Source organism: Grammomys surdaster, unplaced genomic scaffold, assembly GCF_004785775.1.
Source record: "Grammomys surdaster isolate TR1022 unplaced genomic scaffold, NIH_TR_1.0 313, whole genome shotgun sequence".
NCBI lineage: Eukaryota > Metazoa > Chordata > Mammalia > Rodentia > Muridae > Grammomys > Grammomys surdaster.
Genome location: NW_021604732.1, coordinates 4,440,400 through 4,467,732, shown reverse-complemented (window position 1 = coordinate 4,467,732; position 27,333 = coordinate 4,440,400). Strand labels below are relative to the sequence as shown.

The 27,333-nt window shown below is 43.9% G+C and overlaps 1 protein-coding gene and 1 non-coding gene across 2 annotated transcripts; both read left to right on the top strand.

Annotated features, from left to right (window-relative positions):
• Window positions 1-6,411: 6,411 nt before the first annotated feature.
• Window positions 6,412-20,311, top strand: Il12b (interleukin 12B). The gene is made up of 8 exons (XM_028777714.1): window positions 6,412-6,450; window positions 9,769-9,856; window positions 13,422-13,688; window positions 14,056-14,173; window positions 15,713-15,930; window positions 16,520-16,698; window positions 18,075-18,199; window positions 18,845-20,311. Exons 2-8 carry the CDS (start codon window positions 9,769-9,771, stop codon window positions 18,855-18,857), a joined length of 1,008 nt encoding a protein of 335 aa, XP_028633547.1. The 5' UTR covers window positions 6,412-6,450; the 3' UTR covers window positions 18,858-20,311.
• Window positions 14,839-14,984, top strand: LOC114629672. Its single transcript, XR_003712703.1, has one exon. It is a non-coding gene; the product is annotated as a U12 minor spliceosomal RNA (small nuclear RNA).
• Window positions 20,312-27,333: the final 7,022 nt, after the last annotated feature.

Below are 27,333 nucleotides of genomic sequence, written 5' to 3'. Positions count from 1 at the left end.
TAACTTCATAGAAAAACCTCGCATCCCTGTATCCGAGAAATCAAACACATAAAAATTATTACTGCAGTAGCACTATAGACAAACGCTAACCTCGTGGGTGACTGGCCACATGCCACCTTACCTTGGGCTCCCTTGGCTTCCATACATCACCCCAGATAACTATAACCTTCTGGTAGTTGTGCCTAAGTTTTGTGATTTTTCTACCACTGGAGATTAAAGAGATATCTTTTTTCTTATTAAGCAATGTGAATAAGACGTGTGCCAACTGGCTGTAACATAATCGAGTCAGGGTGTGAGCTCCCTATAAAAGTACCATCAAGAACAAATGAAAAGGCTGTTGGAATGGCAATCGCCTGTAATCCCATCTATTGAGGAGGTGGAGGCAGGAGGAGCTCAAGTTCAAAACCAGGCTGGACCACACGGAGAGCTCATGCCAGCCTAAAATATATACTGAGGCTGTCTCAAAATAAAATTTAAAAGAGCTGGGACTGCAGTAGTAAAGTCCTTGCCTCTCATGTACGAGACTCAGAACTTAGGACCACGGTGATGATGATGGTGATGGTGGTGATGACGATGATGTTGAAGATAATGATGTATTATTAAATACATACAGATAAATTGGATTTTCAGAACAATATGTAATAAAGTTAAATGGGACTTTATTGAAGTTTCAGAGAAACAGACTTAAATGTGCATGCAACACCATCCGTCAGGAGAGGAGATGCTTACATTGCAGGCCCCGATGTGGGGTGAAGCTGCTTCTCTCATGACAATCCTCTGGGCTCCGGGACAGTAAAGTACTCTGTTGGATGATGGTTTAACATCCCATAAACTCAGACACACAGTTGATTATTTAACTAGAGTGTGTGTCGTGTTGATAAGAAGTAGAAAGGAGAACTTCAGACAATCCAGGAGAAGTCGCCCTGTGGTACCATCCCCATCCACCTGCTGACTTAGCATGATTCTACCCAGCCGTTCCCACACACCTCCCTTTGTAACAGCATTTCTACACCTCGGCAGGTAGAGAGCCTGGGACACACCCACTTCCTTCCGGTTCCCACTACACCCATCGCTTTCACTGGGATTAACCTAGCGAGGGAAACACTAAGGTTTCCACATGCACACGGCAGCAGCCATGGCCGTTTGGAGCATCAACTTCTCCCTGCAGTCAGTCCAGTTGAGCAGGCCCAGGTGCCCAATGGGATAATGAAATAGTCCTAGCTTCATGCCACACCCTCTGCCTTCCTATCACGGGCCAAGGGAGGAAGTATGACAGGACAGAAATATCCTCAGTGTGACTGTCGGGAGGAGGTTGGTCCCTTTAAGAATGAGGCTAATTCTACCTATCAGTCAAAGGAGCATGTGTAGGTCAGAAGGTCTCGTGAAAACCAGAGTGAGCTCATGTCGGACGACAGGAGGCTCTCCATCCCCACTGTGCATCTCAGTAACAAGTAATGACTTGTATGGCCAGAAATGTTCTACCCGGGGGTGCGTTCAATTACATTTGAAGTAGAACCGTGATCTGATCCTAAGTCTGCTTCTGAAATCTAAATTGCTAATCACTACCATTTCTATGTGACTCGTTCGCCTGTTCTTTCAGACATTTTTTTTTTTACAAGAAACATGATACATGGGACTGGGGAGACGCCTCCGTGGGTAAAAGGGGTAAAAGGTTGACACAACAAAGTGTACCAGTAGTTGTGGTACTGGAGAGGTGCAGCTAGGAGGGTTCCGAGGTTCAACGGCCAGACAGTCCAAATCCATCCGCTCCAGGTTACAAAACTAAGATGGTGAGCTAGTGAGATGCCTCGGTAGGTAAAGGTGCCTACCTCCGAGTCTAGCAACTGAAGTTCAATCTCTGGGAGCCACACAGTAAGAGAGAACCAACTGCTATATGCCGTTCACACACATGTGCATATACATATACACACTCGTGTACATGCGAGTATACACACACACACACACACACACACATGCCCTAACAAAATATGATTTAAAATTTTAAAAAACACTAAGGTGAAGAGCAATTAAGGAAGCCATCCCACATCAAACCTGGCCGCCATACACGCCCGCACTTGTACACACACATGGTTGTACACAACGTATAAACATATATAAAAGGAAACCAAATATTTTTTTTAAAGAGTGATACATGTTAGTTGTAGACATTTGGGGGAAATAAATAAATAAATAAACAAACAAGTAAACCAGGAAAATCATCTAGTCACACACTGACACATACACGCTGGGCGTTTTCCCTGTCAAAGCTTCTACACCTGTAAGGAAGCAGGCAGGAGCGACAACCATAGCCTGGGGGCAGACACGTCTTTTGTAAATGATGGACTAAGAAGGAAGGTTTATTGTCTGATTACTGGATTTCTTCCTTCTATGTCAGCACTAACTACCAGACTTACCTGGGCAATTCCTATGATTCCCTATTGCTGGCCTATCGCCTCCTCGCTAGTCTATCCTTTCCTCTGTGACCAGCACTCTATGCCCAGCTCAGCTTTCAGTCACTGAACGAACATTCTCCGCAGGAGACCGGATTACAGTTGGCCAGGGGACTGGAAGAAAAGGTTATGGGAGCTTCTATGACAACTTTGCTCTTAAGAGTGATGCACAGACAATTAAAAGAGCCTTAACGCCTGTGCTAACATCTATTTGAAATCCAGATCCTACCCCAACTTTATCTCTTGGGGGAAATAAACATAACATAACACCATAGAGAACTGCAGCTAATTTCCATATAGGTCTTTGAAAATGTCTAGAACCAGACTTCCAAATAAAGACTGTTATTTCCAATATTGGATCGATTTCTAGATGAGACCATGATTGAGTCTGAATAACTGGTCACATTTAATAACACTATAAGAGGCATTATAACTTCTCTTTTTGATTCTCTGTTCCACAAGGTCTAAGAACTTGAGGCAAGGCAGCTTGTCCCATCAGGGGTATAGAGGTAAGCAATGGTGGGTTGGGAACTTATGTCCAATACAGCCTCCCAGTCACCATTGTCAGGGCACTCAGCAAGCTCACAGGTCAGCATCATTGTTTGTCCGGACATCAGCATGTCTCACCCATCGCTCTGGCAGCCACTATGCTCCTTCGGCATCTTGCAGAAAAAACACAAGTATATCCTCTTCCCCATATTTAATACCTGATCGGGATCATGCCTTATGCCAGTAAGTGGATCCTTCCCTTTCACCTATGTGTAAGTATGCCTACAACATTGTAGAGCGCCATAGACACTCAGCAGGAAGTTCCTTGGCATTCAAATTTAAAAAAAAATTTAAAATAAAAACTAAAAAGAACATGATTTAAATAAATTTTGGTGTACAGGGGTATCTCCCCATTTTTTATTTTATGAAGATATTGTTTTAAAGTTCCATTGGCCCATTCCACAGTCTTATCCTTGACAATTATAAGGGATCCCCATAATATGGGTAATTTTAAATTGCTGCTAAAAGTCTGAAATGTTCGACTGCCATAGCCAGTTCCATTATCTGTTTGTTTTTTTTTTTTTTTTTTTAGGCTAGAACAAAGAAGTAATTTCAGACAGGAATCTAAATTTCAGGCTAGAACAAGGAAGTAGGCTTCAGACATGAAAATGACCTTGGGCTAGGACAGGGAAATGGGCTCAGATACTTTGGTCATCCTGATAAGCCCTTAGAAACAGTGATCACAGGAGTGTTCACGGAATTGGGTTTAATGTCTTGCTTGTTCTTTGACTATTTGTGTTTATTGTCTTGCTTTTTCCTTGACTATTTGCATCTATTGTATTGCTAGACCCTCAACCTAGAACTGACCTTAATACATACATGTAATCAAAATGGTATAAAAGCATAAAGGAGGAGGGGGGATGGGATGGGGGTTCTAGGGAGGGGAAATGGGGAAAGGGGATGACATCTGTATTGTAAATAAATAAAATATCCAATATTTTTTTTTTAAAAGAGAGATGTACCCTCTCTCCTCTCTCTGGAGAAAGAAGCTAGTTGGAAGACTAAGCCAAGTCTCTAACTGTTCCAGATGTAGAATCTATTCAACTGGATCTGGCAAGAGACTAAAGCCGTGGATGCCCTCACCAAAGGCTGTTGAAGGGCTGTGGATATAGCTGAGTAGTAAAGCTATTGACTAACATGTGGAAAATGTGTGTTCAAGAAAACCCTTGTGACTATTTTTGAAACTTGGATCATGAGATAATCCAGGCCTGTCCAGTTCCCAACCACTACATAAAAGGAATTTTCAGAATCATGCATATAACAAGACCCTACTCTGTACCCTATACAGAGGGCACAGTAGGCTCTAGAGGAACACACATCAAAACATTGGTAATGTCTACTGTTAGGAGTCTCTATACTAAAGCTGCAGCTTCTTATTCAAGGTGTATTTTGGTTTAGGATTTTTGACAAAAGCAAGGATGCATGTTTTGCTTTGTCACTGTCTAAACACTAATGTTTTAAAGCACACATGATTTGTATTGTATTTGGAAGGTAAACTAAAGGCTTATAGCCATCTTCTGATAAGGGAAGGGACCTTTTGGTGTGTGTGTGTGTGTGTGTGTGTGTGTGTGTGTGTGTGTGTGTGTATGAGCTCAACCACAGCCAAGTAGCTTCATGAGGAAGCTTAGTGGTGAGCCCCACTGTTATTCTGCATATCATCTCTTTGCGTCTTGTATTCCTCTAACTACCTTTGACCTAGCCCCAGGAGCTACCTCAACACCACACCCCCACCCCAAATAACCCCATGGAGCTCTTCTTCAGCCCCATATTGCTTTGTTAAGTTCCCATCGTGAACAAGGGACATTTGCTAACCCTGCCCCGCAGCAGCGAGACTAAGCGGAGTTATATAGCTTACCAAGAAGATCCAGTTCTTGGAGAGTCCAGAGATGGTGCGCTAACAAACTCCCCATCTGTCCTTGGGAGAGATGGGCAGAGATGAGCCTGAGTTTTGCATGTAGCATCAGTCTGACCAGCAATCTTAGTCATAGAGATTATGGCTATCCTCAGAACTTCACAATAACCAGCACATTATTTTTTTTTACCGAGATTTCACTATGCAACGAAACCTACTTTGTTCACTTAAGATTAATCTTGTATTCAAAACCAGTTTCACTCGAAGCCTAGGAGTACAGGGATGTCACTAGCGACCTCGCAGTGACTGATGTCTCCACCCTCAGTTTGAAACCGGATCGGGACTGGAGGGATTGCAGCTGGACTGCGGGAGTGAGGAAGTGTGCGGCTGGGAAGGTCCGCAGTTCTCGCCCGAGTTTTCCGTCCCCCTCCCCGCGCCCCAGGCAGGCCGACACTTTGAAGATAGTTAGACCGGAAATCTACACCGCCCGAAACCTGACAGGGTCCAGCCTCAGCCCTAGGAACTTCCCAGGCAGCGGGAACCCAAGCCAGAGACAGGAATGGAGAAGCAGCTGGTGCGGTCTCGTGTGTCCCAACCGCGAGGACGTCCTCGCTTAGCGCCCTCTATCGCCGGCTCTGAGAGTGAACCTCATCTGTATGCGAACTGGCTGTGCAAGAGCTAATGTTTCTGAGCACAGATGAGGAAGGGAGGTAACATCAACTTACAGGATTGCACACCTCTTTGCAATTTTAGATTCCTCAAGAGGAGAAATTACACAGGGTTTCTAGGACCACAGATATGTGATTACTGAAGTGAGAATATACTATGGGTACCCAAAAGAGTGACCTTTGAGTATGGCATGGGTCATCTGTACGCTTGCCTATGGCTAGTTCAGCTCATGTTGCTATCGATCCATGAGTAAGGACCTATAAGCATAGGAGACGCCCTCAAAACACAATGAATTGTATTAGTTGTTCACCTCTGCAGGGGGATACAGACGACATAGATATAAGGCTGGGAAGGGGGAGACACACAAACAGGAGGTAATAGCTTCTGAAACTCAGATGCTAAAAAAAAAAAAAAAAAAAAAACCCATGGGGAAAGGTGGCCCAGATACACTAAGCTCTTTATTCTTTGGGCCTCATAGTATCACCTACTTGTTTGATTGTGGCATGAACCAAGAACTCGGTTTGAGGCAAGTCCTTCCTTTCTCCCCAGTCTGTGGAATCGGGAGAGGTTGGCAATTGCCACCTCTATTCACCTTAGGCATGATGTAAACAGAAATTAGCATCTCTGCCTCCTTCCTTTTTCCACACCCCGAAGTCATTTCCTCTTAACCTGGGATTTCGATGTCTATATTCCCACTGTATGATAGATGTACTCTGAAAGGCAGAAGGGGGGAGGAACTTCTTAAAATTCCCCCAGAATGTTTTGACACTAGTTTTCAGTGTTGCAATTGAGACTAGTCAGTTTCTAGTTTGGGTTTCCATCAGAAAGTTCTGTAGGAGTAGAGTATATAAGCTCCAGGAGCAGCCCCAGCAGCAGAAGGAACAGTGAGTGTCCAGGCACAACAGACCAGGCAGCCCGCAGCAAAGCAAGGTAAGTTCTCTCCTGTTCCCTGTCACTAATTTCCAGTGTCTAGAGGCTGTCCAGATTTAGACTCTGGAGCACAGGCAACCCCTGAACCAGGCAGCATAGAAGTGGGAATAAGTGGGTTCCGGAAGTATTCCAGATGGCTTACCTGCTGTTGGAAACCAGGTGCTTTGGGGACAGGGACTTCAAATATTCATTTAAAAAGTCAGCTAATTACAGATGTGATGGTGCACACCTGTAATCTCCAACTTTGTGAGGTGGGAAACAGAATGAGCAGGAGTTTAAGGCCAGCTTCTGCTACGTGATGAGTTTGAGACCCTGTCTCAAAAAAAAAAAAAATGAGCAGGATGAGATCTTGTTTTTACCCAGGGACCACTGAGCCTCAGCTGATGGCTCAGTTTGCTCAAGCAAGGCATTCAAGATGAGGTTAGGTTGCCCCCAACAATTCATTTTGCTGAGATCTGAAATACTATGATTATTGTGCCAACAATCCATGAACTCTCTCTAGGCTAGGGTCTGGATATAAGACAAGACAGACATGACCTCTGCCACACCCCTCAGGATGGAGGTATAGATATTAAAGATGTAATCAAACCATTGCTATTTCAGTAATGCCGAAGGAGAAGAGTAGGTATTGGGGGTCCTGTTTTCACTTGGGGATCAAGCTGACACTTTCTATGGATCATTTCATGAGCTTCTATCCTGGCAGGGTTCCTATTTTTAGTCTAGGAGTACAGGTTTGAAGAAGTCAACCCAACCTGTCAAGGTCACATAGCGAGTGATGGCCTGAGCTCTGGTTGGCTGTAGAACCAGGGCCCTTTGCCCTTTCTCTCCTTGCCACCCCTGACAGCCACACCACCTGCACTGTGTATTGCTGTTTCTGAGCTTCTTCATTTTTACATACCATTTCTCTTTTAAATGAAAAGATAATAATAATAACAGAATGACACTTGCAAAAGGGAAGTCCACTCAGGCACTTGCTGGCAGCAATGCTGGAAGCATTTACATGCTCTAGGGAGCTAGAGTGTGTACCCCAGGGTTTCTGTGTTCTTTGCACAAGACTCTTGGGAGTTAAGAGAACTAATGAAATCAAATGAAAACAAAGGAAGAAAAAACCAAATTGTTCAAATGTATCACGGAAGAATTGTAGTGTGAGAGGGATACAGCACCCAGCATCTGCCAATCAGCCAGAAAGCCAAAGCCTGGCTACATACCACACGCTTTTTGCTTGTGCAGATTTGATTAAGAGGAGACCCACCACCATCTCTACCCTCTGCTGGTCTTCTATGATCTAAGATGTAGATGAAAATTGTTCCTTGGACCGTTGCCAGGGTTCCCTTCAACCTGAAATATGGTTCATGTGTGATGCTCAGATGCATCTGAGGCTGACAGAGGAAATGCTTGGCAGGTAGCCCAAGGGAAAATCCCTATATTGAGAGCATACAGAGATCACCAGGAGATGCCAGGAATCTCTGCCTTTTTCCCTTCCCAGAGTCCTACTACCATCTGGATTTTACAGCCATGTATAATTGCATCACCTTTTCTGGCATTTTTCTCTACAGCCTAGCAGATTTTTATTTTTCAACCCACTGTATACAAAACAGAAAGAATTTCAATTTTTTCCCCTTAGCTCTTCTACTAGTGCAAGCTATTACAGCACATCATCTCACTGCGTGCCCAACAGCTCTTTAAGACCATATAAGCCTTTATTGTGTCTTTTTATATAAAGACAGTAGGACTCAGAGAAACAAGACCAATACCACACAGCTACTGAGTAGTAGGGCCAGAATCCAAGCCCATGTCTGCTTGACTCCAAGCCTATGAATGTAGGAGCCAGCATCCTTTCAGCTAGCTCTTGGCTTGGCTATATGATAATTTAGACCTAGACAAGGCCTGACTCCTAGCCCTGTCTCTGTCATTGATGGTATCTGTAAGGGAAGAGAAATCATAGCAAGGTCCTCAGAGGTTAACAGTACTCCTGTTCTCTAAAAAGCCATGATCTCTAACCAAGGTCTGTTCATTTTTAAGGTATTTGCCTATAACATTAAAGTCTTCATTCACATGAGTTAGACCTGTGGTCTCTCAAACCTTGTTCCTGCCAGATGGTGGCATCCTCCAAGATAGATGGAAGTGTTTCTGAAGACAGTTAGTAGGCACTAATTATCTCATTTATCACATTTATGAGTGAGGTATAATCTTTACAGTCTAAAGGTTTCTGTTGCCTTGGTGTTGATCTAGCCTGGGTTACAATATAAGATGGTGGCTCATGTATCTACTTTATGGTGGGTCAATCAATATGTTATGGTCTTCTACTAAAGAACATCTTGAATTTTAGGAGTTCTGCGCCCTAAAACCTGACTAAAACATTTGCCTTTCACAATGTGTTCAATGGACCAGGGCATCAGCTCTGAGCACCTTCAAGGCGTGTTAAATCAGACACTCTGGGCTGAAACCCAACAGTCTTAGTAAACCCAAATTATACATACACCCAAGATTAAGAAAGGCATCCCAGTGCCTGCTGCACAGTGGGCAGTGATACAGATGCCCAAGGGCACTGTCCTAGTCAGTATTGGTGACATGGCGTTCTTTCCCATTCTGCTCAATACTCTTTAGATATTAACATTATTGTCAGAACTAAGTAAATGGCTGCCGAATGTGGACCCAGGAAGCCACATTCATCTCTAAACTTATGTTTCTGTGCCTTAAAAAAAAAAAGACAGTGAGCCGGGTGTGGTTGCTCTCGCCTTTAATCCCAGCACTCGGGAAGCAGAAGCAGCTGGATCTCTGAGAGTTTGAGGTCTGCCTTATCTACGTAGTGAGTTCCAGGACAGACAAGGCTAAGACTCTGTCTCAAAAAGAGGGAGGAGAGGGACAACTGTGGCTATCAGTAACACAGTCCAGCAAGTAACAAACATTACTTCTGCACAAGCCTGGTGACCTGAGTTTGAACCCTGAACCCACAGAGGAAGGTAACAGTCAACTCCCAAAACTTGTCCTCTGACCTCCACACATGCTAATACACACATGCACATATACAATAGTAATAAATCAATATTTTTTTAAAACAGATGACTGGGCCCTATGATTATTTCAGCTCCAGGTAGCTTCTAGTTCTTTATTTGGAGATGTTTTTACCCAAAGCTAGAACAGATCTCCTAAAATCCTAGTCTAACAGTGTGAAGAGAAAGGGGAAAAATCAGTATTTAGAAGGCAGGTAAAATATGGGCCAGGTTAATTGGATAACGGTTGACATTCTCTCCCCTGTTTTCCTGCCTTCTCCTTCTCCTCTGCTCCTTTTCTTCCTCCCGTCCCTCCTCCACACAGATGTGTCATCAGAAGCTAACCATCTCCTGGTTTGCCATGGTTTTGCTGGTATCTCCACTCATGGCCATGTGGGAGCTGGAGAAAGATGGTAAGCAGTCTGTTCCTTGTTTTCTTTGGCGCACCAGCATCTAAGCTGATCTCCAGTCAGCCTGCTGGGAAGGGATCGTGAAGCCTGGAGTAGGCCGCCACGCACGGGGTTTCCTCGGCAAAGTCCTCAGGGAACTCTTCCTCCACCTATCTTTGCCTTGTTTAGTTTTCATGTTGGATGACGGAAAAGGAGCTTCAGGTGGACTTTGGTGGCAAACGGGATGTGATCTTTGCCTTAAATATCAGAAAATGACTCTTTATTTTGAAAATGAAATGCCTGGTAGAGAATTTGAAAAGTAGCGAGATTGTCTTCTGCTCTCTCCTGACCTCCACATTATAACGTCCTCTCAGTGGGCACCGTGATGGCTGTCCTCTGGCTATTTTCACACTGACTTGGTTTCAGGTCATGGTTCTGCCAGGTACTGATTCTGAACCTTTGAGGTTGGGTAGCCTCGTAACCTGTTTTCTTAATTGGGTGTTTAATACTGCACAGCCCACATGGGCTGTTGGGTATGTTGATGAATACAGAAGATAACGTCCGGTAGAGTGAGCATCCATATTAGCAAGTACTATGTTTAAAACAAAGTCTCTGAGCTTTCCATTATCCCAGTGGCAATAAAATTACTTAGTAGACAAATAATGAAGACATAGCAAGAGTGCTCTCTGTCCTTGTGCCATCTCAGAGTTAGCAAATGTCCATCAAGTCAGTCCTCAGATGTTCCTGACAGAATCTCAAATGTTTCATGAAACACAAGGTAAATGTCAGGAATTTCTGCTTTTATAGCTACACTATAAGTAAGAATTCATGTTTATTGAGCACAGAACCTAACTTAATTTCATAACAACCATATAAAGTAAGAGCTATCTGTATTCCATTTTACAGATGGTGAGAACTGAGGCTCAAGAAGTTAAGTAACTTTCCCACAAGGGCCAGAATAGAACTTGATCCCAGTTTAATCTCACTTGAGAGCCTGTGTGCTTAAATGCTAGATTTTACAAGTTAGGCATGAAGCAACTGTTTCCTGTGGCCATAAGCAGGAAATAGGTGTAAATTAAAAATGGAAAGATTTCTCAGCTGCTGATTAGAAATAATCTTTTGAGAACCCAGGAAAAAAAAAACTGAGCCGGTATTTTTATTCTGAAGATTCACAAGGGTTAGAAAGCTATTTCAAAGGTAAAGGTGCTTGCCACCAAGTCTGATGACCTAGACTTAATCACTGGGATCAACATGACAGAAGGAGGGAACCAATTCCTCTTCATTACCCTCTACTCTCCAGACATGAGCTATGACACACACACACACACACACACACACACACACACACAAGAATTAAATGCATCTTTAAAAAGAGTTAGCTCAAGTTTGGTCACCCACCCCATTAGAATTTTGGATGCTGAGTAAAGCCTTTGCACAGCCAGATCTCCAATTTAGGGATTTTTTTTTTAAGACTGCTTAGACAGGAAGTGAGGCTCTGGCAGAGTTAACCCCTTTGTTACTCCTTACTTGGTAAACCACAGAAATTTCAGAAAATCAACATGAGAAACACAGAGAGAGCTTGTGTTGAAGTCAACAATGGTACCTGAAGCCCAGCAAATATCTAAGCTCTGATTCCAACATCTCCAAGAATTTCTTTCCCTGCCCTTGGGCCAAGGTCTTCTGGGGTTTCTGAGTTCAGGTTCTAAGAGGAAAATAACAGACAGCACTGCGATTTCCGTGGCCTAGAGGACAGAGAGAAATTGGAAGCCAGAGTCCTGTGGATTGGTGTCAGCCAGGCTAATGATTTCCAAAGAGTTTGGCCTCAAGTGATTTGTACCTCTTATCTTTGCTCCCCCATTCAGCAGTTAGAAATCCCGCTGATGTAAAAGTAAGAACTTAACATTTCACAAGGCTTTAAGCTCCAATGCCAATCACAGAGCCACCATTCACAGGGCACCTAAGGGAACTGTCTTAAGCTTGCATACAAATTAGCTTAGATGTTACCTTCTAAGGAAAGCACTATTATTTTACTTTCTTTCCTTTTCTTTTTAAGAATGACATCAGACTCAGGCATGGTAGTTCATGCCTGCAATCCCTGAACTTGATAGGTCAAGACAAGAAGACAGCCCTGATTTTGTGGCCAGCCTGGGCTATAAAGTAAAATTCTAAGTAGCTCCATGTCTCTTCCCACACCGGAGGCCATGGCTCTCTTAAGGCCCTCTGTTGGCTCTCCTCCATAGCTGTGGCATTCCCAACCCCAAGATCTTCACTGTGCCTTCCATATTCAGGCATCAGATCACTGGGGCCATCCCGACATTTCTGACTCAGCAGCCCAGAGCAAACATTACTGATGGGTTTTCAGTGATGCTGATAATGGAGGTTGGGATGATGCTGATAATGGAGGTTGGGATGATGCTGATAATGGAGGTTGGGATGATGCTGATAATGGAGGTTGGGAGACCACCAGGCTTTACTGGCCACTGCACTAAGCTAAGGCCACTGCATTAAGCTCGTCTTTGGATTCATAATTGATATGTAGGTAACCTGTGAAGCTTTGTCACATGAAGCTTTGGTGTGACACTCTTCCGAACCCCTTAGGGAGATATTCTGGAGGCTCATTTAGAAACTGGCATCAGGTATCCATTGCATAACACAGGAACGGCAGCACTTGTTACACTTCACACTTGATGCCACCTTGGTTAGCCCTCTGGCATCAGCAAAAACAGTTACTTCAAAAACTTTAAGACTGTCACCTGCTGCTTCGTAAGAGTGTAAAGTGGCTTTTAAAAAACGAGTAGTTAATAGCAATCTCCATTGACAAATTTCACGCAGAAGGGACTTTAAAAACTTAAGTCTTCCTGGATAATTTTAAGAGATTTTGTTGGTTCATTTGCCTAGCTCTTTGGTCTGGGCAGGATGATGATGATGATGATGATGATGATGATGATGATGATGATGATGATGATAAAAAAGCTAGCACAGGTTTTTGCTAAGGTGCATACTTTTTACCATCTACTCTCACAGCTAAACCTATTAGCATAGACAATATTGTTCCTACTATTTTGTGAGGACTCCAAGGCGACTGATGGCTCAGTACCTCGCTCAAAATCCCCTTTGCAGGATTTCCTGATCTTTCTTTCTCCACGTCTTTGCTTTAAGCCACTGTGTTACTCTGCTAAATACTGCACCCTGTGTGTTCCCTGCAAACTACAACTGGAAGCTTAATCCCCCTCATCCCCATCTTCAAAACACACTCACACACACACACACACACACGCATGCACGCACGCACGCATGCACGCACGCACGCACATGTGACAAGGAGTCTTGTGCTGTTTGTATCTTTCTTGTTTCAAGATCTTTCCTTGCTAATCAGAGATTAATTATTTCAGACCACCTGCCAGTTAATGACTTGATGGCAGCTTCTCTGTTCTATTCCCATGCCCTGAGATCGTTTCAGCAAGCACTTGCCAAACCCTTGTAAGCTATGATGTTCCAAGGGCAGTAGGCGTGTCAAAACACTGAATGAAACTCAGTTCCAGGGTTCATGAGGCTCCTGGTCCAGGTCCTTACTGCTGGTGCTCTCCAGTTTATGTTGTAGAAGTGGACTGGCATCCCGATTCCCCTGGAGAAACAGTGACCCTCACCTGTGACACTCCTGAAGAAGATGGCATCACCTGGACCTCAGACCAGAGACGTGGAGTCATAGGCTCTGGAAAGACCCTGACCATCACTGTCAAAGAGTTTCTAGATGCTGGCCAATACACCTGCCACAAAGGAGGTGAAACTCTGAGCCACTCACATCTGCTGCTCCACAAGAACGAAAATGGAATTTGGTCCAGAGAAATTTTAAAAAGTAATTCCATGCCCTGGGATAGTATCCTTTCTTCTACCTCTCCTTAAAAATCAATAATTGCGAGTGAGTGTGTGTGTGTGTGTGTGTGTGTGTGTGTGTACAGGTGTGTACAAGTGTGTATGTGTGTGGAGGCTCAGAAATGTTTGTCATCTCCTTTGAGACAGGAACTCTCATTGGCCCGTAACTCACCAATAAGCTGTTCTGGCTGGCCAGTGACACCCAGAGTTCCTGTCTCAAAAAAATCTCACCCTTGTACCATGTAATGTCCATGTAATGCTCCATCCACAGTAAAAAAATTAAACAAAAACAAATTTCTTTATTAAAAGAAAACTCCTAAATATTTAATTTTTTTTCTTTTCAAATACAGACTTTAAAAATAAGACTTTCCTGAAATGTGAGGCACCGAATTACTCCGGACGGTTCACCTGCTCGTGGCTGGTGCAGAGAAACACCAACTTGAAGTTCAACATCAAGAGCAGCAGTAGGTAAGGGAGCTGTCAGGATTTCTCAGCGTTTTGTTAGATCTACTTCATAATGAAAATAAGGACAAACTGCCTGTGGATTATCAGTGACTGGTAATGGAACAGCAAAGTCAATTCTATGGGTTTTTTTTTTTTCAACTTCCCTCTGCTCACCTAAGGAAATAGCATGGAGCTTTAAGCCAGCCCTCTGGGAAGAGTCGTCTGGGGAGTTTGAATTCACTCATCTGAATTGCCTGGCTGCACTTCATTAAGGCCCCATGCACCATGGAGAGAAATTATAAAGAACCCACAGCTACAAATAACTTGCCAAAGCTCGACCTTGTGTCAAAAACAGAATCGAGTGTTCCAGGGCCTTGCTGTTAGAAGCCCTGGAACAGATTCCAGAACCCTCTGAGGCCTTTTGAGATTTTCCTAGAGCCCTCCAACTTCTTTCTGCCCCTCCAAGACCGTTATTCTGAAGTTCAGTGTCTCCAACGCACTTGGGCTTTCCCTAAAATAATCATTTCCCAGGGCTGCAGAACTGGTGTGTCAGAATGCTCTACAGCTGACGTCATTCAGCAGCTAGATCCCTGAGCCATGTGGAGGGCAGGGAATGAGCACCCTGGGTCTCCCACTATTTAAACAAATAAACAGGGGGCTTGTGTTTCCATCTTTAGCATGAATTTGCTATGACTTAAGCATAGGTAAGGAAAATAATGGTTCAGGGTGACATCAGAGTCCTTGTTGCTTATATGAGAATTTTTTGAGCTGGTAAAATTGGCCCCAAAGGAAACCTGTGTACATTACAGGATGCTTACATATAGTAACATGCCTGACTTCTCTGTGCTTAAAAAAAAAAAATTAGGCAAGCGCTGTACATTTTCTTGCTAGAGAAATCTTACACGTGTTCCTGAAGAAACTGGTACATGGATAAGGGATACTGGAATATTTTGCATAATTAGCAAAAGCATGCTCAAATGGATCATTAATGTGAATCTATTGAAATATCTAACCCAACTTTCACGTTCTGCTTAGAGGACTCCCCACAATACTTTCAGAGAGGAAAAAGATGTTACCGACTCATACATATGTAGTTTTCATTTGTTTTTAAAGTTGCTACTTATTTGGATGAGCTGCATATATACATATGTGTGTGTGTGTGTGTGTGTGTGTGTGTATACCCTAAATATTCATTGAAAAAACTCTAGAAGTAACAAACTGTGAACAATGTCTTTATGTGGTACTCAGATATAAGTTAAAAGGAGGATGGCGGAGACATGCGTGTTTTCTTTATAATCATCTTTGTTGCTCTAGCTATTTACAATTAAGCAGGTTCTCGTGCATTAAAACATCTTCAGATTGATTTAGGCCAGAGATGTAAGTTTCAGTGTCTTACAGCTAAGCTTCCACTCGGAAAGGACTGGGGTGTTTTTATGTTTTTGTTTTTGCTGTTTTACCCCATAGGAGAAATCTAAGCAGCCGGGCAGTCTGTCCTCAGACTGTAGTCATCAGGCACTAGATCTCTGACCTATAACACAGAACTCTTTCTGTCTTTGCTGTCAGTTCCCCTGACTCTCGGGCAGTGACATGTGGAACAGCATCTCTGTCTGCAGAGAAGGTCACACTGAACCAAAGGGACTATGAGAAGTACTCAGTGGTGTGCCAGGAGGATGTCACCTGCCCAACTGCCGAGGAGACCCTGCCCGTTGAACTGGTGTTGGATGCACGGCAGCAGAATAAATATGAGAACTACAGCACCAGCTTCTTCATCAGGGACATCAGTGAGTTTTGCATGGGAGTATGTGCTTGAGAAGTAAAGATGCTGTCTGCCACATGTTTGCGATACCCTGGGGTATAGGATTTGCCTGCATCCTTTTTTATTCTATGATATAGACACTAATGTCTGCATCTTACAGATGAGGAAATTAAAGGACTAAGTTACCTTTCTCCAGATCTCAAATCTCACAGATAGCAGCCCAGACCAGATCTGCCCCCAATGGTGGTACCTAATGAATTATGGGTTAACTTCACGCTCAGTGTAAAGTGGGGAACCAAGCACAGGGAGGGTCGGTCCCCTGACTGCAGAGCCCAGGTATGAGACTTTATTAAGCAGAACGACTCAACCAGCAGGGACTTCCAGTCTGTGCAGTGAAGAAAGGGTTCTAAAATGTAGGATGTGGCCAATAGTGGTGACTTCCTCCTGTGGAAGGAGCATTCTCAGCCTCACAGGCACTTCTCTGATGTTCAGAGAAGTGAAGAAGCTATCCTAGAGACAAGAAGGTGGATGTCTCAGTCATCCAAGTTCAGAAGCCTAAACCCTAGCTCCAAAGCCCAACCAGGATAATAAAGGATGCTTGTCTTCTTCTGCAGTCAAACCAGACCCGCCCAAGAACCTGCAGGTGAAGCCTTTGAAGAACTCTCAGGTGGAGGTCAGCTGGGAGTACCCTGACTCCTGGAGTACTCCCCATTCCTACTACTCCCTCAAGTTCTTTGTTCGAGTCCAGCGCAAGAAAGAAAAGATGAAGGAGACAGAGGAGGGGTGCAACCAGGTAGGACTTAAGCAGCCCATGTTGGGGTCAATGGGAAGATCCTAACAACCAGGTGCTTGCTACAGGAACAGAACTGTGTTAAGGGCTCTCCATGTGTGTCACGCACAACCTACACAAAGACCCGAAGGCAGCCAGTATTGCTGTCACCTCTTCACAGAGAAGGACAGTGAAGCTCAGAGAGTCTATGATTTGCCCAAGTTCACCCAGCTAGAGCAGCCACAAAACCAGGACCCAGTGTCGGTTTGATGGAAGCAAAGACAGTTAGCCCAACCATTTCAATTCCTCCAGTACAGTCGACCATCAGTCCTTAACCAAAATTGTTCATGATATAGCAACCTGGGATTCAGGAGTCTAAAAGGACTATAGTAACTGCTAGAACATTGGTGCTGGATGTCACCAAATATGGATAATCCTTACTTCTTTACTATAGTGTGCAATTATTTCACCTTACAAGATGCCCACCCTTACACAGCTAATAATGGTGGCTTTCTTTCTTTCTGGTCCTTAACACAGTGATCTCTTGCAAGGTTTGGGGGACAGTTTTACAGAGCATTTAAAGTCACAGATCCAAGGCTTTTCCCTACATAGCATTGAGAATGTGGTAGCAATTCAGCTCAGAGATTCAATCACTTCCTAAAAATAGGAGCAGAAAATGGGATTATTTTGAAACAGATTTTAACTGTTACCTAAAATCTTGCTAGGTTTCATCCCTGTGTGCATGTATTTAATATACCTGTCTTTACTAGATAACGTCTGGTGCTTCCTACTAGCTAGAAGCTTTCTAAGCATTTTTACATAATGTATTTAGCTGCTGCAATTGTTAGAGGCAGGCATTATCATGGGACCTATTCATAAATAAGGAGAGACACAGAGATGCAAAGACATTTTTCTGAAGCACCACAGCTGTTTAGCAGCATTGTCAGGATTTAAAGTCACTTACATAAGCTGACAGGCATAGTATTTCTTGATGTCCAGAGGACAGCTAAGGAAAACTGGTCTCAGTCTCAACATCAGCCTCCTTTGGGAGTGGTTGCCCATGGGACCTTGGGGCAAGGCTTCTATTCAGAGAGATAGAAGGGGGCACAGGCTGTTTTTGTTGGAGCTTACTAAATAGAAAAATAAGAATAGGGAGACGGATGACTCACGCTGAAGTATGACGTCCTGAGTTCTAACTCCCAGAAACTATGTAAAACAATAGTGATGCCTGCAACCTCAGCTCTGGGAAGAGGTGAGACGCGCAAGCGCGCACACACACACACACACACACACACACACACCTCTATTTACAGCTTCCGCCAGCAGGTGGTGCAAGGGGAACGTCCATGCCAGCCTGCCTTATCCTGCCTAAAGCCCTCAAACTTTCCTCTCCTTTGCAGAAAGGTGCGATCCTGGTAGAGAAGACCTCTACCGAAGTCCAATGCAAAGACATGAATATCTGCGTGCAAGCCCAGGATCGCTACTACAATTCCTCGTGCAGCAAGTGGGCATGTGTGCCCTGCAGGTGGGTGAGCAGGTCCACGAAGCCCAGTCACACCTGCACATTCAGTGATCCTGGTAGAGGACAACAGGAGGCTTGCGAGGGAGGCTGGGGGTGGAGTTCTTGGCACAGGGATTCCAGAGTCAGAAATACATTTGTTCGTTAGCAGACATTAGTTTGATGGCTAGGTTAGGTCAGGCACTGTCCAGGGCCAAGGATATTGCAGTAAAGAAAACAGGAATGGGACCCTTATACGGGGAAAGGCAAGAAGGACCCGATGGGACGGAAATCAGAAGTCAGAGTATGGAGGACTTGGAAGTGGACAGAAGTTGGAACCTTGTCCTAGGGGCTCTGAGGAAACACTGAAGTGTTTTTAATAAGGAAATATCTCAGTTAAAGCACTTTTAAGACAAATCTCTCAAGAGATCCTCTGTCTGGCAAACATGAGACCAGCTCAAGTCCGAGCCCTGAAAGGAAGAATTGGGCCAACTCACATGGAAATCTTCAAGATCCAATGTCTGGGGATAGTGTGTGGTGAGAAATAGGAGAGTAGGGCTGGAAAGACGGCTCAACCATTAAAGGCTAGGCTCACAACAAAAAATATAAGAAATAGGAGAGTATTGATGCTATACTTCTGACCAACATGGACTTACCCACATTTCTTTACAGGGTCTTATCCTAGGATACAACTTTGGAAGGAAAGAAAAATAGAAGACCTTAGGAAAGAAAAATTTAAACTCAGGATGGAAAAAAACTTCAAAAGCTATTTTCTGCTTGGTTAGCTTTCTCTAGTTTTTCTAAGCTCATCATGACATCTTTGCTATATTTCTATATGTAATTGTTTAAATGCTCACCGAGACAATGAGCTAATTTATGCATATATATTTTAGCATTCCACTTGGCCTTATGCTATTGAAATATTTAAGGAATTTATGTATTTATTAATTTATTTCTGTATTTAACATTTGTACACCAAGATGTATTGAATATTTCATGTGCTCGTGGCCTGATCCACAGGGACCAGGCCCTATTATACAAAATGTGAACTTGTTATCTTCTTCTACAGCTTTTCAACAAAGGCTGTGTAGGCACATTGGCTTTTGTGACAACCAATAAGAACATAATATTCTGACGCAAGCAGGATTATATATTTGTGACCAGTAAAGACAAAGGTGGTATTTAGAAACATGAAGAAGCTGTAAAGTAAACTCTGAAGAACTTAGGACTAGTTTTAACACCAAGGAAGACTTCTTAGAAATTATATCGATAAGAAATCAGGGCCTTCTTTGGAAAGGAACCCTTTGGGCACTTAAATTTAAAAGAATGTTTAAAGGCCAAGTATTGGTGGCATATGATTTTAATCCCAGCACTCAGGAGACTAAGGCAGGCAGATCTCTGTGAGTCTGAGGACAGCCTGGTGTACAGAGTGAGTCCTAGCACAGCCAGGGCCACACAGAAATTCTGTCTCAAAAACAATTTTAAAAAAACTAGAAATTGAAATCCAGGTTTGGGTATATAGCTCAGATGGCAGGGTGGTTGCCTGACATTTATGAAGAACTGGCTTTGGTCCTCAACACTGCATAAACTAAGCATGGTGGTGCATATCTTAATCCTAGCACTGGAGAGAGAGAGGCAGAAAACTCAGAAGTTCAATGTCATCCTTAGGTACATAACAAGGCCAGGTTGGGCTGCATGATAGCAAGATAAACTATCTCAAAAAGAAGCAAAGGAAACAGGGGTGGGGAGAGTCAACTGCTTGCCTCCTTGGCAGTGCCTTCCTCCAATACTCATAAGACACCGGAGCAGAGACATCCTGGGTGTCTGAAAGAACAGAGACTTTTGAAATTTGAGGGGAAAGATACTGTAGCTGTGACTAAAGAACATAAAATCCAGCGTGGCTTAATAGCCACACAAATAGATGCAAAGAAAACCATCCAGGACCACCATGTCATCAGCCTGAGTGAACCTAAGGTGCAGATGTGACCAGACAAGATCCATCACGCCATGAAGACACTACCACTACAAAAGGACACAGCAGCGGCCACGCTTCCTGTAGTGCCTTGAATTTACTTTTCATGCGTTGATTTGTTTGTTTGTGCTTTCCGAGACCAAATAAATAAAAGCCCTTCTTTGCAGTCATGGTTTCTGTAACTTGCTCAGCTGACTCAGGCATTCCATTTAGAAACCTATTCGGGTGCATCCCCTCCCCCCAACTCCATCACCTAAGAACCGTTTCTCCTTGCAGTGATTGCACTTCCAATTGTGCAGAGTTGACCCTTCCCTTTATAGTATTTCCAGCATCAGCATCTTGCTGAGCTCAGGAAAGGTCCCCGCAGGCTTCCCAGCAGGAACTCCACCAGGACACAAAACTGCACTGTATCCCTCTTTAGGGCTTTGCTGCTCCAGCAATCCTGGCATGATTCTCTGATTTCCCCTTGTCATAGTTTGCTCTCATTGCTGTGATAAAACATCACAACCGAAAGCAATTCAGGGAGGAAAGGGTTTATTGTAGTTTACAGCTTTGTAGTCCCATTGTAAAGGCAAGTCAGGGTAGGAACTCAAGACAGGAACTGAAGCAGAGGCCATAGTAGTCTGGGTCCTTTGCATCAACAATCCAAGAAAACATGAAGACCAAGAAAATGCCCTGCAGGCTTGCCTATAGCCCAATGCGGTTGGAGAAACTTTCTTATTTGAGGTTCCCTCTTCTCAGATGAGCAAGTTGACAAAAACTAAACAACACACCCTACACCATGAAATAAAACTCTAAACGAGATGGATGAGCCCCATGTCTATCTCCAGTATTTATGGGGATCAGTACTGTGTCTGGACGTGCATGAGCCCTTCATGTTTGGGGTTTCCAATGACTCCCATGTTGTTTCCCCCTCAAAGAGTGCTCATTCCTGGCATTGCTTATAAAATCAGGCTGAACACATGTAACTCCATTAAGTGCTAAGACACTCGCTGTATATGACGTCGCAAGATCTCAACAGATTGAACAGAAAAGAGCAGTCCGCTTTGTTCAAAACATGGGCAAGGCCTATTGTGTCCTTCTAACGGCTCCTAAGGAAAGAGTAAGTGCTGAACTGAGAGAGAATGGAGATCAGCCTCAACTCTCTGCTATTCTGAAAAAGCAGACCAGGCACATCTGAGCCTCCTCGCAATGGCAGGATGATTTTTGGTAGAGTTATTTGCTTAGAGTCCTGATTGTACTTTCTAGAATGGGAAAAGGAAGTTTCTGTCATCTGATGCAAGCCTTTGGAGCACCACATCCTGTTACGAAGCCACACATAAGAGCAAGGAATGGCTTCTAAGAACTGTCAATCTTCCTATGAAGTCTTTCATCTATCTAGTGATAGCAAAACGTTTAGCAGATATAAAATGGATAATCCTAGTAAGGAAAAGAATAATCACATTTTATAAGCAAAGAGACCTAGGAACGTTTTCCCAAATTTCCAGCAAGCTTAGGGCCAGCTTAGTTGTTCTGGCCCTCACCATACAGTTGCTTTTCTGCTATGACCTCTTAACATTTGATTGGCTTCAGTGCACGTGAGGTAGAGTTTCTCTATTTAAGGAACAGACTTTCTTAAAAGTCAAGTCACTGGATGAAGTAAAGGCACTAGGTGCCAGTCACCTAGTGCTGTTTCTGCCTGCTCAAAGCCCTAAGATCTGCTATGAGCATCCTGTTGCGCGTAAGGTATGGCAGGTGAAGATGCTTCCAGTAGTGGACACAGCAGGGTTCTTTGTGCTGGTGGGGCATCACCAACAGACCATGAAGCACTCTGAGGCTGAAGTTTATTCTTGAGGTAATGAAAATACAGAAGCCCGGGGCTGTGGTCCTAGTGGAACATAAAACACAGGAGGACAGCACTAAGTACTGGGAGCTGAAGGTCTGGAATTGGGTGGAGAGCCAATAGCTACTACAAGAAGATGGGTTGAAGCAGGAAGCAACAAACAAGAGAAATGGCAGGCCCACCTGACCAGGAAGAGGAGGCTTAAGCAAACCTGAAAAAGAAAGCACCGTGACTACAGGAGAAGGTTAAAAACCCTTCATTCCCAGAGAAAACATGGAAGCCTCAATAGAAGCATTGGAGTCCTGGAAGAACCACAGCTGGACCATCATCAGAGGGAAACAGGTGGTCAGATCTCAGTGTAGATGCTCTTAGGAACTCAGAATCTTATGCAGGAAATTAGATGAGGTCAACTATGCAATGGCTGTCACTTCTGGAATGGGACATCTCAGTGCGCCCCTCCCCATCCTGCAGCTCTTATATACTTCCTTTTTTTTTTTTTCCCAGAATCTCTGCTGAACCTCGAGGAGCTTGATACAGATGTCTCATTTAGAGCCAAGCATGCAACAGTCATTTATTCTCAGCACTTGGACCAGTTGTGAATTTCTGCCCACTGCAGAAGCGTCTCTGGCTGGGATTGGGAACAGCACCAATCCATGAGCAGCACCATAAATATTTAAAAGGCAGCATGACAGCATGTCCTTTCAGCAAAACAATAGTGGTAGGTAGTGCCATGACGTCACAAATCATTGCTTTTTGACCAACCACTTACTAGGCCTGGATTCCTCTTATGGATCTCAAACTCAATCACAAAGTGATGATGGTCAGTTGCTTCCACAATGTTCTGCCAGGGTTACAATGGTGGGAACAACTTACAAGGCAAAATAGTATTGCCGGATTCAGGGTTCTCCACTAGGAAATACCTCTGATGACTTTTCTCTCTCAGAGGCCTGCATGGTATCTTCCAGCACTGTGAGAACTTGCCCGCACAAGTTTTCAGGTCAGTTTCAGCTTCCTGTTTCTATGTCCTGCCATTAGAGTGGTCTGCTTTTATGAATAAAGTTTTATTGATATTTCTCCACTCCCAAAATCAAACCTCTAAAAAAAATCTATTGAAGATCTGAACAGAAAATCTCAAAATGGAAAAGAAGGCCAGGCCCTTAGCCAGATCTGTTACATGGCCACATGACCTTGAGCTTGGCGTCCATCACGACCTCGACATCTTGGTTGTCCAATAAATACTCACTCCAAATCCTTTCTCCGCTGATGCTTCTCTTCACTTCTGAAGATTAGAAAGCTAAGCAAACACTTTTCAAAGCACTCTTCATTATAGGCTTAGATTTTTCAAAATCTACTATATTTAGGGTTCTTAAATGCTTCAACCTCCCTTCTAGCCACCGACCACAGGTAGGGGAGAAAGAGGGTTAATAGGAAAAGGGGGTTATGGGCCTGTTTAGTAGTAGTTCTTTTGGGTGATTACATTCTTCATTGTCAAGATACCAGCAGTCCAGTTCAATAGCAAACACCAAACATGAATCAGCAGCATGGCCACAATCTAGCAGAAACAGCAAGGCTCCACTGAATCGGCACAAGTCAGCAGAAAGAGCCAGAATCAGCAAAGAGAAGTTCCTTGGTGCATTTCTCTCTATGTGCTCAGCAAAACCAAGGAGGCCAGTTCTGGCCAATGAGAAGTAAGACAATCCCACTAGAGAAATGCTGAGATACTATGGTTTTCCTGACAAAAGACAGAGCTATGGGCATTGTTGCTTAACGTCTCAGCTTTCTCATCCTTTAATGAGACTCTTGTAATACTTGCCTCATAGGGAAGTTGTCAGGATTAACAGGCTATGGGAGCAGAAAACTGGATATTTCCTGTACCCACCACAGGAGTCATGCCAACTTCCCCATAGCCAAGGCAAGTTAACATGAGAAAAACAGCACCAAGATTATTGAATTAAACCATTTCACAAATGAACACAGACCCAAAGCTCCAGAGCAAAACGTTCTGTGCTTTGGTTTAATAAAGAGCTGACAGCAGATAGACGTATGATCAGGTAAAAGACTCTGATCTAATGGTGAGAGATTGTGGACGGGACCCCAAGAAAGTGTGTTCATATTCTTCTTCGTCTCTGTGTAGGAGTCCTTGCTCCAAGAAATGGAGCAGGACATTTCTGGAATGAGAGTTTTCAAAAAGTGTGAGTTCATTTTCCAGGCTTTGTAGCTCGCTTGGGTATGAGAGGCTCTAGCTTCTATAATCTATCACAGAGAACACAATTTTATTTTATGTGAGTTGCTATGACAATAGAGGGAAAGAGCTGGGAGACAAAGAGCAGAGAGAGCAATGGAACTAAGTGGAAGGCTCCGACAAAGTCACAGCATGCAACAGGTCTCACCTGGGAGGTTTATTAAGAGGGAGGGGCAAGGGGGCAGCGGCTGTTTCTTGGAGGAGGAAGGAAGAAGGACGGGGGAAGGAAAAACCACCACCGCTTTTTAGTTAGTCCTTGGCACATGCTCAGAAGGACATGTGACAGGGCTCACAATGGGAATGTGTCACCCCTGAGCCGCTGGTGATGACATATCTTATTGTCGTGCTGAGTCCCTTGGGACTCAGGAAGGTACCTGATTGCTAACATTGTTTCAGGGTCCCTTTGGGCTTCCTGCGGAGGTGCCTGATTACTAACCTTCTTCCCTTTTTCTTACCACAAAGAGAACTAAAAGGTGGACAATAATAAGATGAGAATGGGGTATCGGAGCTCTTAAGCTGCTTCCCGATGTCCAAGGGACTCATCAGTTTGTGTAGTTGGTCCTCACCATCGGGACACATTTGATAGTTGCTGGCATCAGACTCTGCTGTGGCCAGCGGCTGGTAATCCTGTAAGAGGAACTGATTCATCCTTTGGTTGATTTTTTTTTGATTCATTGTTGGAAGAATATGGAGAAGAGGTTGATGAAGCAGGGTGCAAACAGTAAATGCAGAAAAATGAGAAAAGGAGGGACCAGGAAAGACAACATCCATTTCCATAGGGGAGTTTTCAAAGGCCCTGGGGCTTCCTTATGTTTTTGGAGGTCGGCTTGGAGTTGTTGGATTTTGTTTTTTACTATGCCCGACTGATTGATGGTAGAAGCAGTATTTTTCTTGGAGAAAAAGGCAAAGGCCACACGTTTCAGCTGTAAAAATATCCAGTTCCCATGTCGAGAGTAAGTATGCTTTGGACCACCTGTTGAAGATCTTAGATGAACTGGAAAGAGGACTGATGATGGTACATGATGGTACAAGGTTAGAGAGATGGCCAGTCCTAATGGTCTGGTGGCAACACCCGTGCTTCTTCCTGCAACAGCCGGGATAGACAGGATTTGAATTACCCTTTTGTTATGCTGGATGGCTAGTGAGTCCACAGCTGGGATTGGTAGGGGCTTCTCTGTATGTATCTCCTCTAATTTATGAAAAAGAAACATCAGTGGGCAAACTCCTGACCAGCTGACAGGTAGACAGTGATATACCTGAGTACCACAAAGAATCGATATATTCTAGACTATAAAGCATTATGGTAGAGAAGAGGTTTCTAGAGTTATGGTTTTGCTACAGTTAGGGAACTAACACTCCTATAGAACATGTCCTGGATGACTTATAACAGTCTGCCACGCCAAGGAGGATGATACAGAAAAGATAGGGGCTCGTGGCAACACCAGGGTCAGGGCAATCGGTGAAAGGCAAAGCAAGGCTATTTGACAGGATCACTGGAGAAGCTGTAAGTGGCAATTATGAGCTGGTTCCAGGGGAAACACCCAGCCAGCAATCTCCAAAGCGGCCAGGTTGGGTGACATTAAAGAGCTGATAGGCCAAGGTCAGAGTCTGGAGCAGAAGGCAAAATGACAGATTAGTATTATTTAGGAGAGGGGATGTCAAAGAAGTAATGACCTTGGAGGAGTGTTTAATTACTTCTCCTGTTTCTCCTATCTCCAGAGATTGGATAATTGGGACACATTTTCTCTGGATATGAATCATGCTTACCAGGATCCCAAATTTGTTGGTGCAGTAGAGTTTACCTACAATGCCCATTTCCCACCTGGGATTCCATGGGTCCTGGATATAGAAGAAGAGGGTCTGGCATAGTAGATAGAAGAAGTGATTGGTCTGTGATGTCGACATATGTAATTGGCAAGACCAATATGGCCAGCTCCCATATCTGTCTGGCCATTCCTTAAAATAATCCTTTGGTCAAAAAGGAAACAAACAAAAAGGTCATGATATCTAGAAGGAATGGCAAGTATAGGGCTGATAAGAATTCTGATTGGCTCCTGGCATCTGGCTATAGAGCAATTCTCTGACCCTATTTGGAGACTGTTTCTCATAAGTGAGTGTTTCTCAAACTTTAAATCTCCATTACATAAAGGTTACCCTGGATAGAAACAAACAGGAGGAGGAGAAACCCATGTAATAATCCAGTAGGGTCAGGCACAACTGCCAAAGTGGAGTCTCATTCTTCGGCAACTGGGGACAAGGTAGTTGGTCTGAGGGTCCTCTGAAGCTTAAAGGAGCAGGGTCCTGTTGGGGTCATGTGTAAGAAGAGTTATTTTGAGATAGAGGGGTAAAGGACTTGAGATGGTACAGGTGACTGTAATGAGCCCTTCAGGCTTAGCAGCTGTGAGTATCATGAGAATTACATTGAAGGAGCTCTGTAATTTAGGGGAAAGAGGTGAGGGGTGATAGTCTGGAGGGAAGAGAAGGACCTGTTTTCCAATGTTGATAGGAAGTAAACAGGAGACAGTGTAGGCCTTGGTGGATGGTGCTCAGTAAAGTTCCATAGAAGGAAGCAGAGATGACAGAGTAAGGGAGTGAGTGGTGATCAGGGAGAGGAGAGGGTTCGAGTGAAGAGCTGGGAGTCAGAACTTGTCCATCCATGAGCTCAAAGGGTGAGATGAAAAGAGATTGCTTGAGGAAAGCCTGTAGCCTGAAAAGAGCCAGTGGTAGGAGTTTTACCCAATCGAGGTGAAGTTCCTCTGACAGTTTGACAAGGGTGCTTTTTAAGGAGTTGAGCAGTTAGTCCGTTCTATCTTTCCTGACAACAGGGGCTGACACAGAATATGAAAATATCAAGAGATGTTGAGCCGGGCGGTGGTGGCGCACGCCTTTAATCCCAGCACTTGGGAGGCAGAGGCAGGCGGATTTCTGAGTTCGAGGCCAGCCTGGTCTACAGAGTGAGTTCCAGGACAGCCCGGGCTATACAGAGAAACCCTGTCTCGAAAAACCAAAAAAAAAAAAAAAAAAAAAAAAAGAGATGTTGAGAGCTTTAAATGAGTTTTGAGAAACTTGGGAGGTGAATTCGGGACCATTGTCTGACTGGAGGGAGGCTGGGATTCCAAATCAAA

Coding starts and splice junctions, on each gene's coding strand:
- Il12b (XM_028777714.1), top strand. CDS start 9,769: ATGTGTCATCAGAAGCTAACCATCTCCTGGTTTGCCATGGTTTTGCTG. Junction 15,931..16,519: donor CTTCTTCATCAGGGACATCA/GTGAGTTTTGCA, acceptor CTTCTTCTGCAG/TCAAACCAGACCCGCCCAAG. Junction 16,699..18,074: donor CAGAGGAGGGGTGCAACCAG/GTAGGACTTAAG, acceptor TCTCCTTTGCAG/AAAGGTGCGATCCTGGTAGA.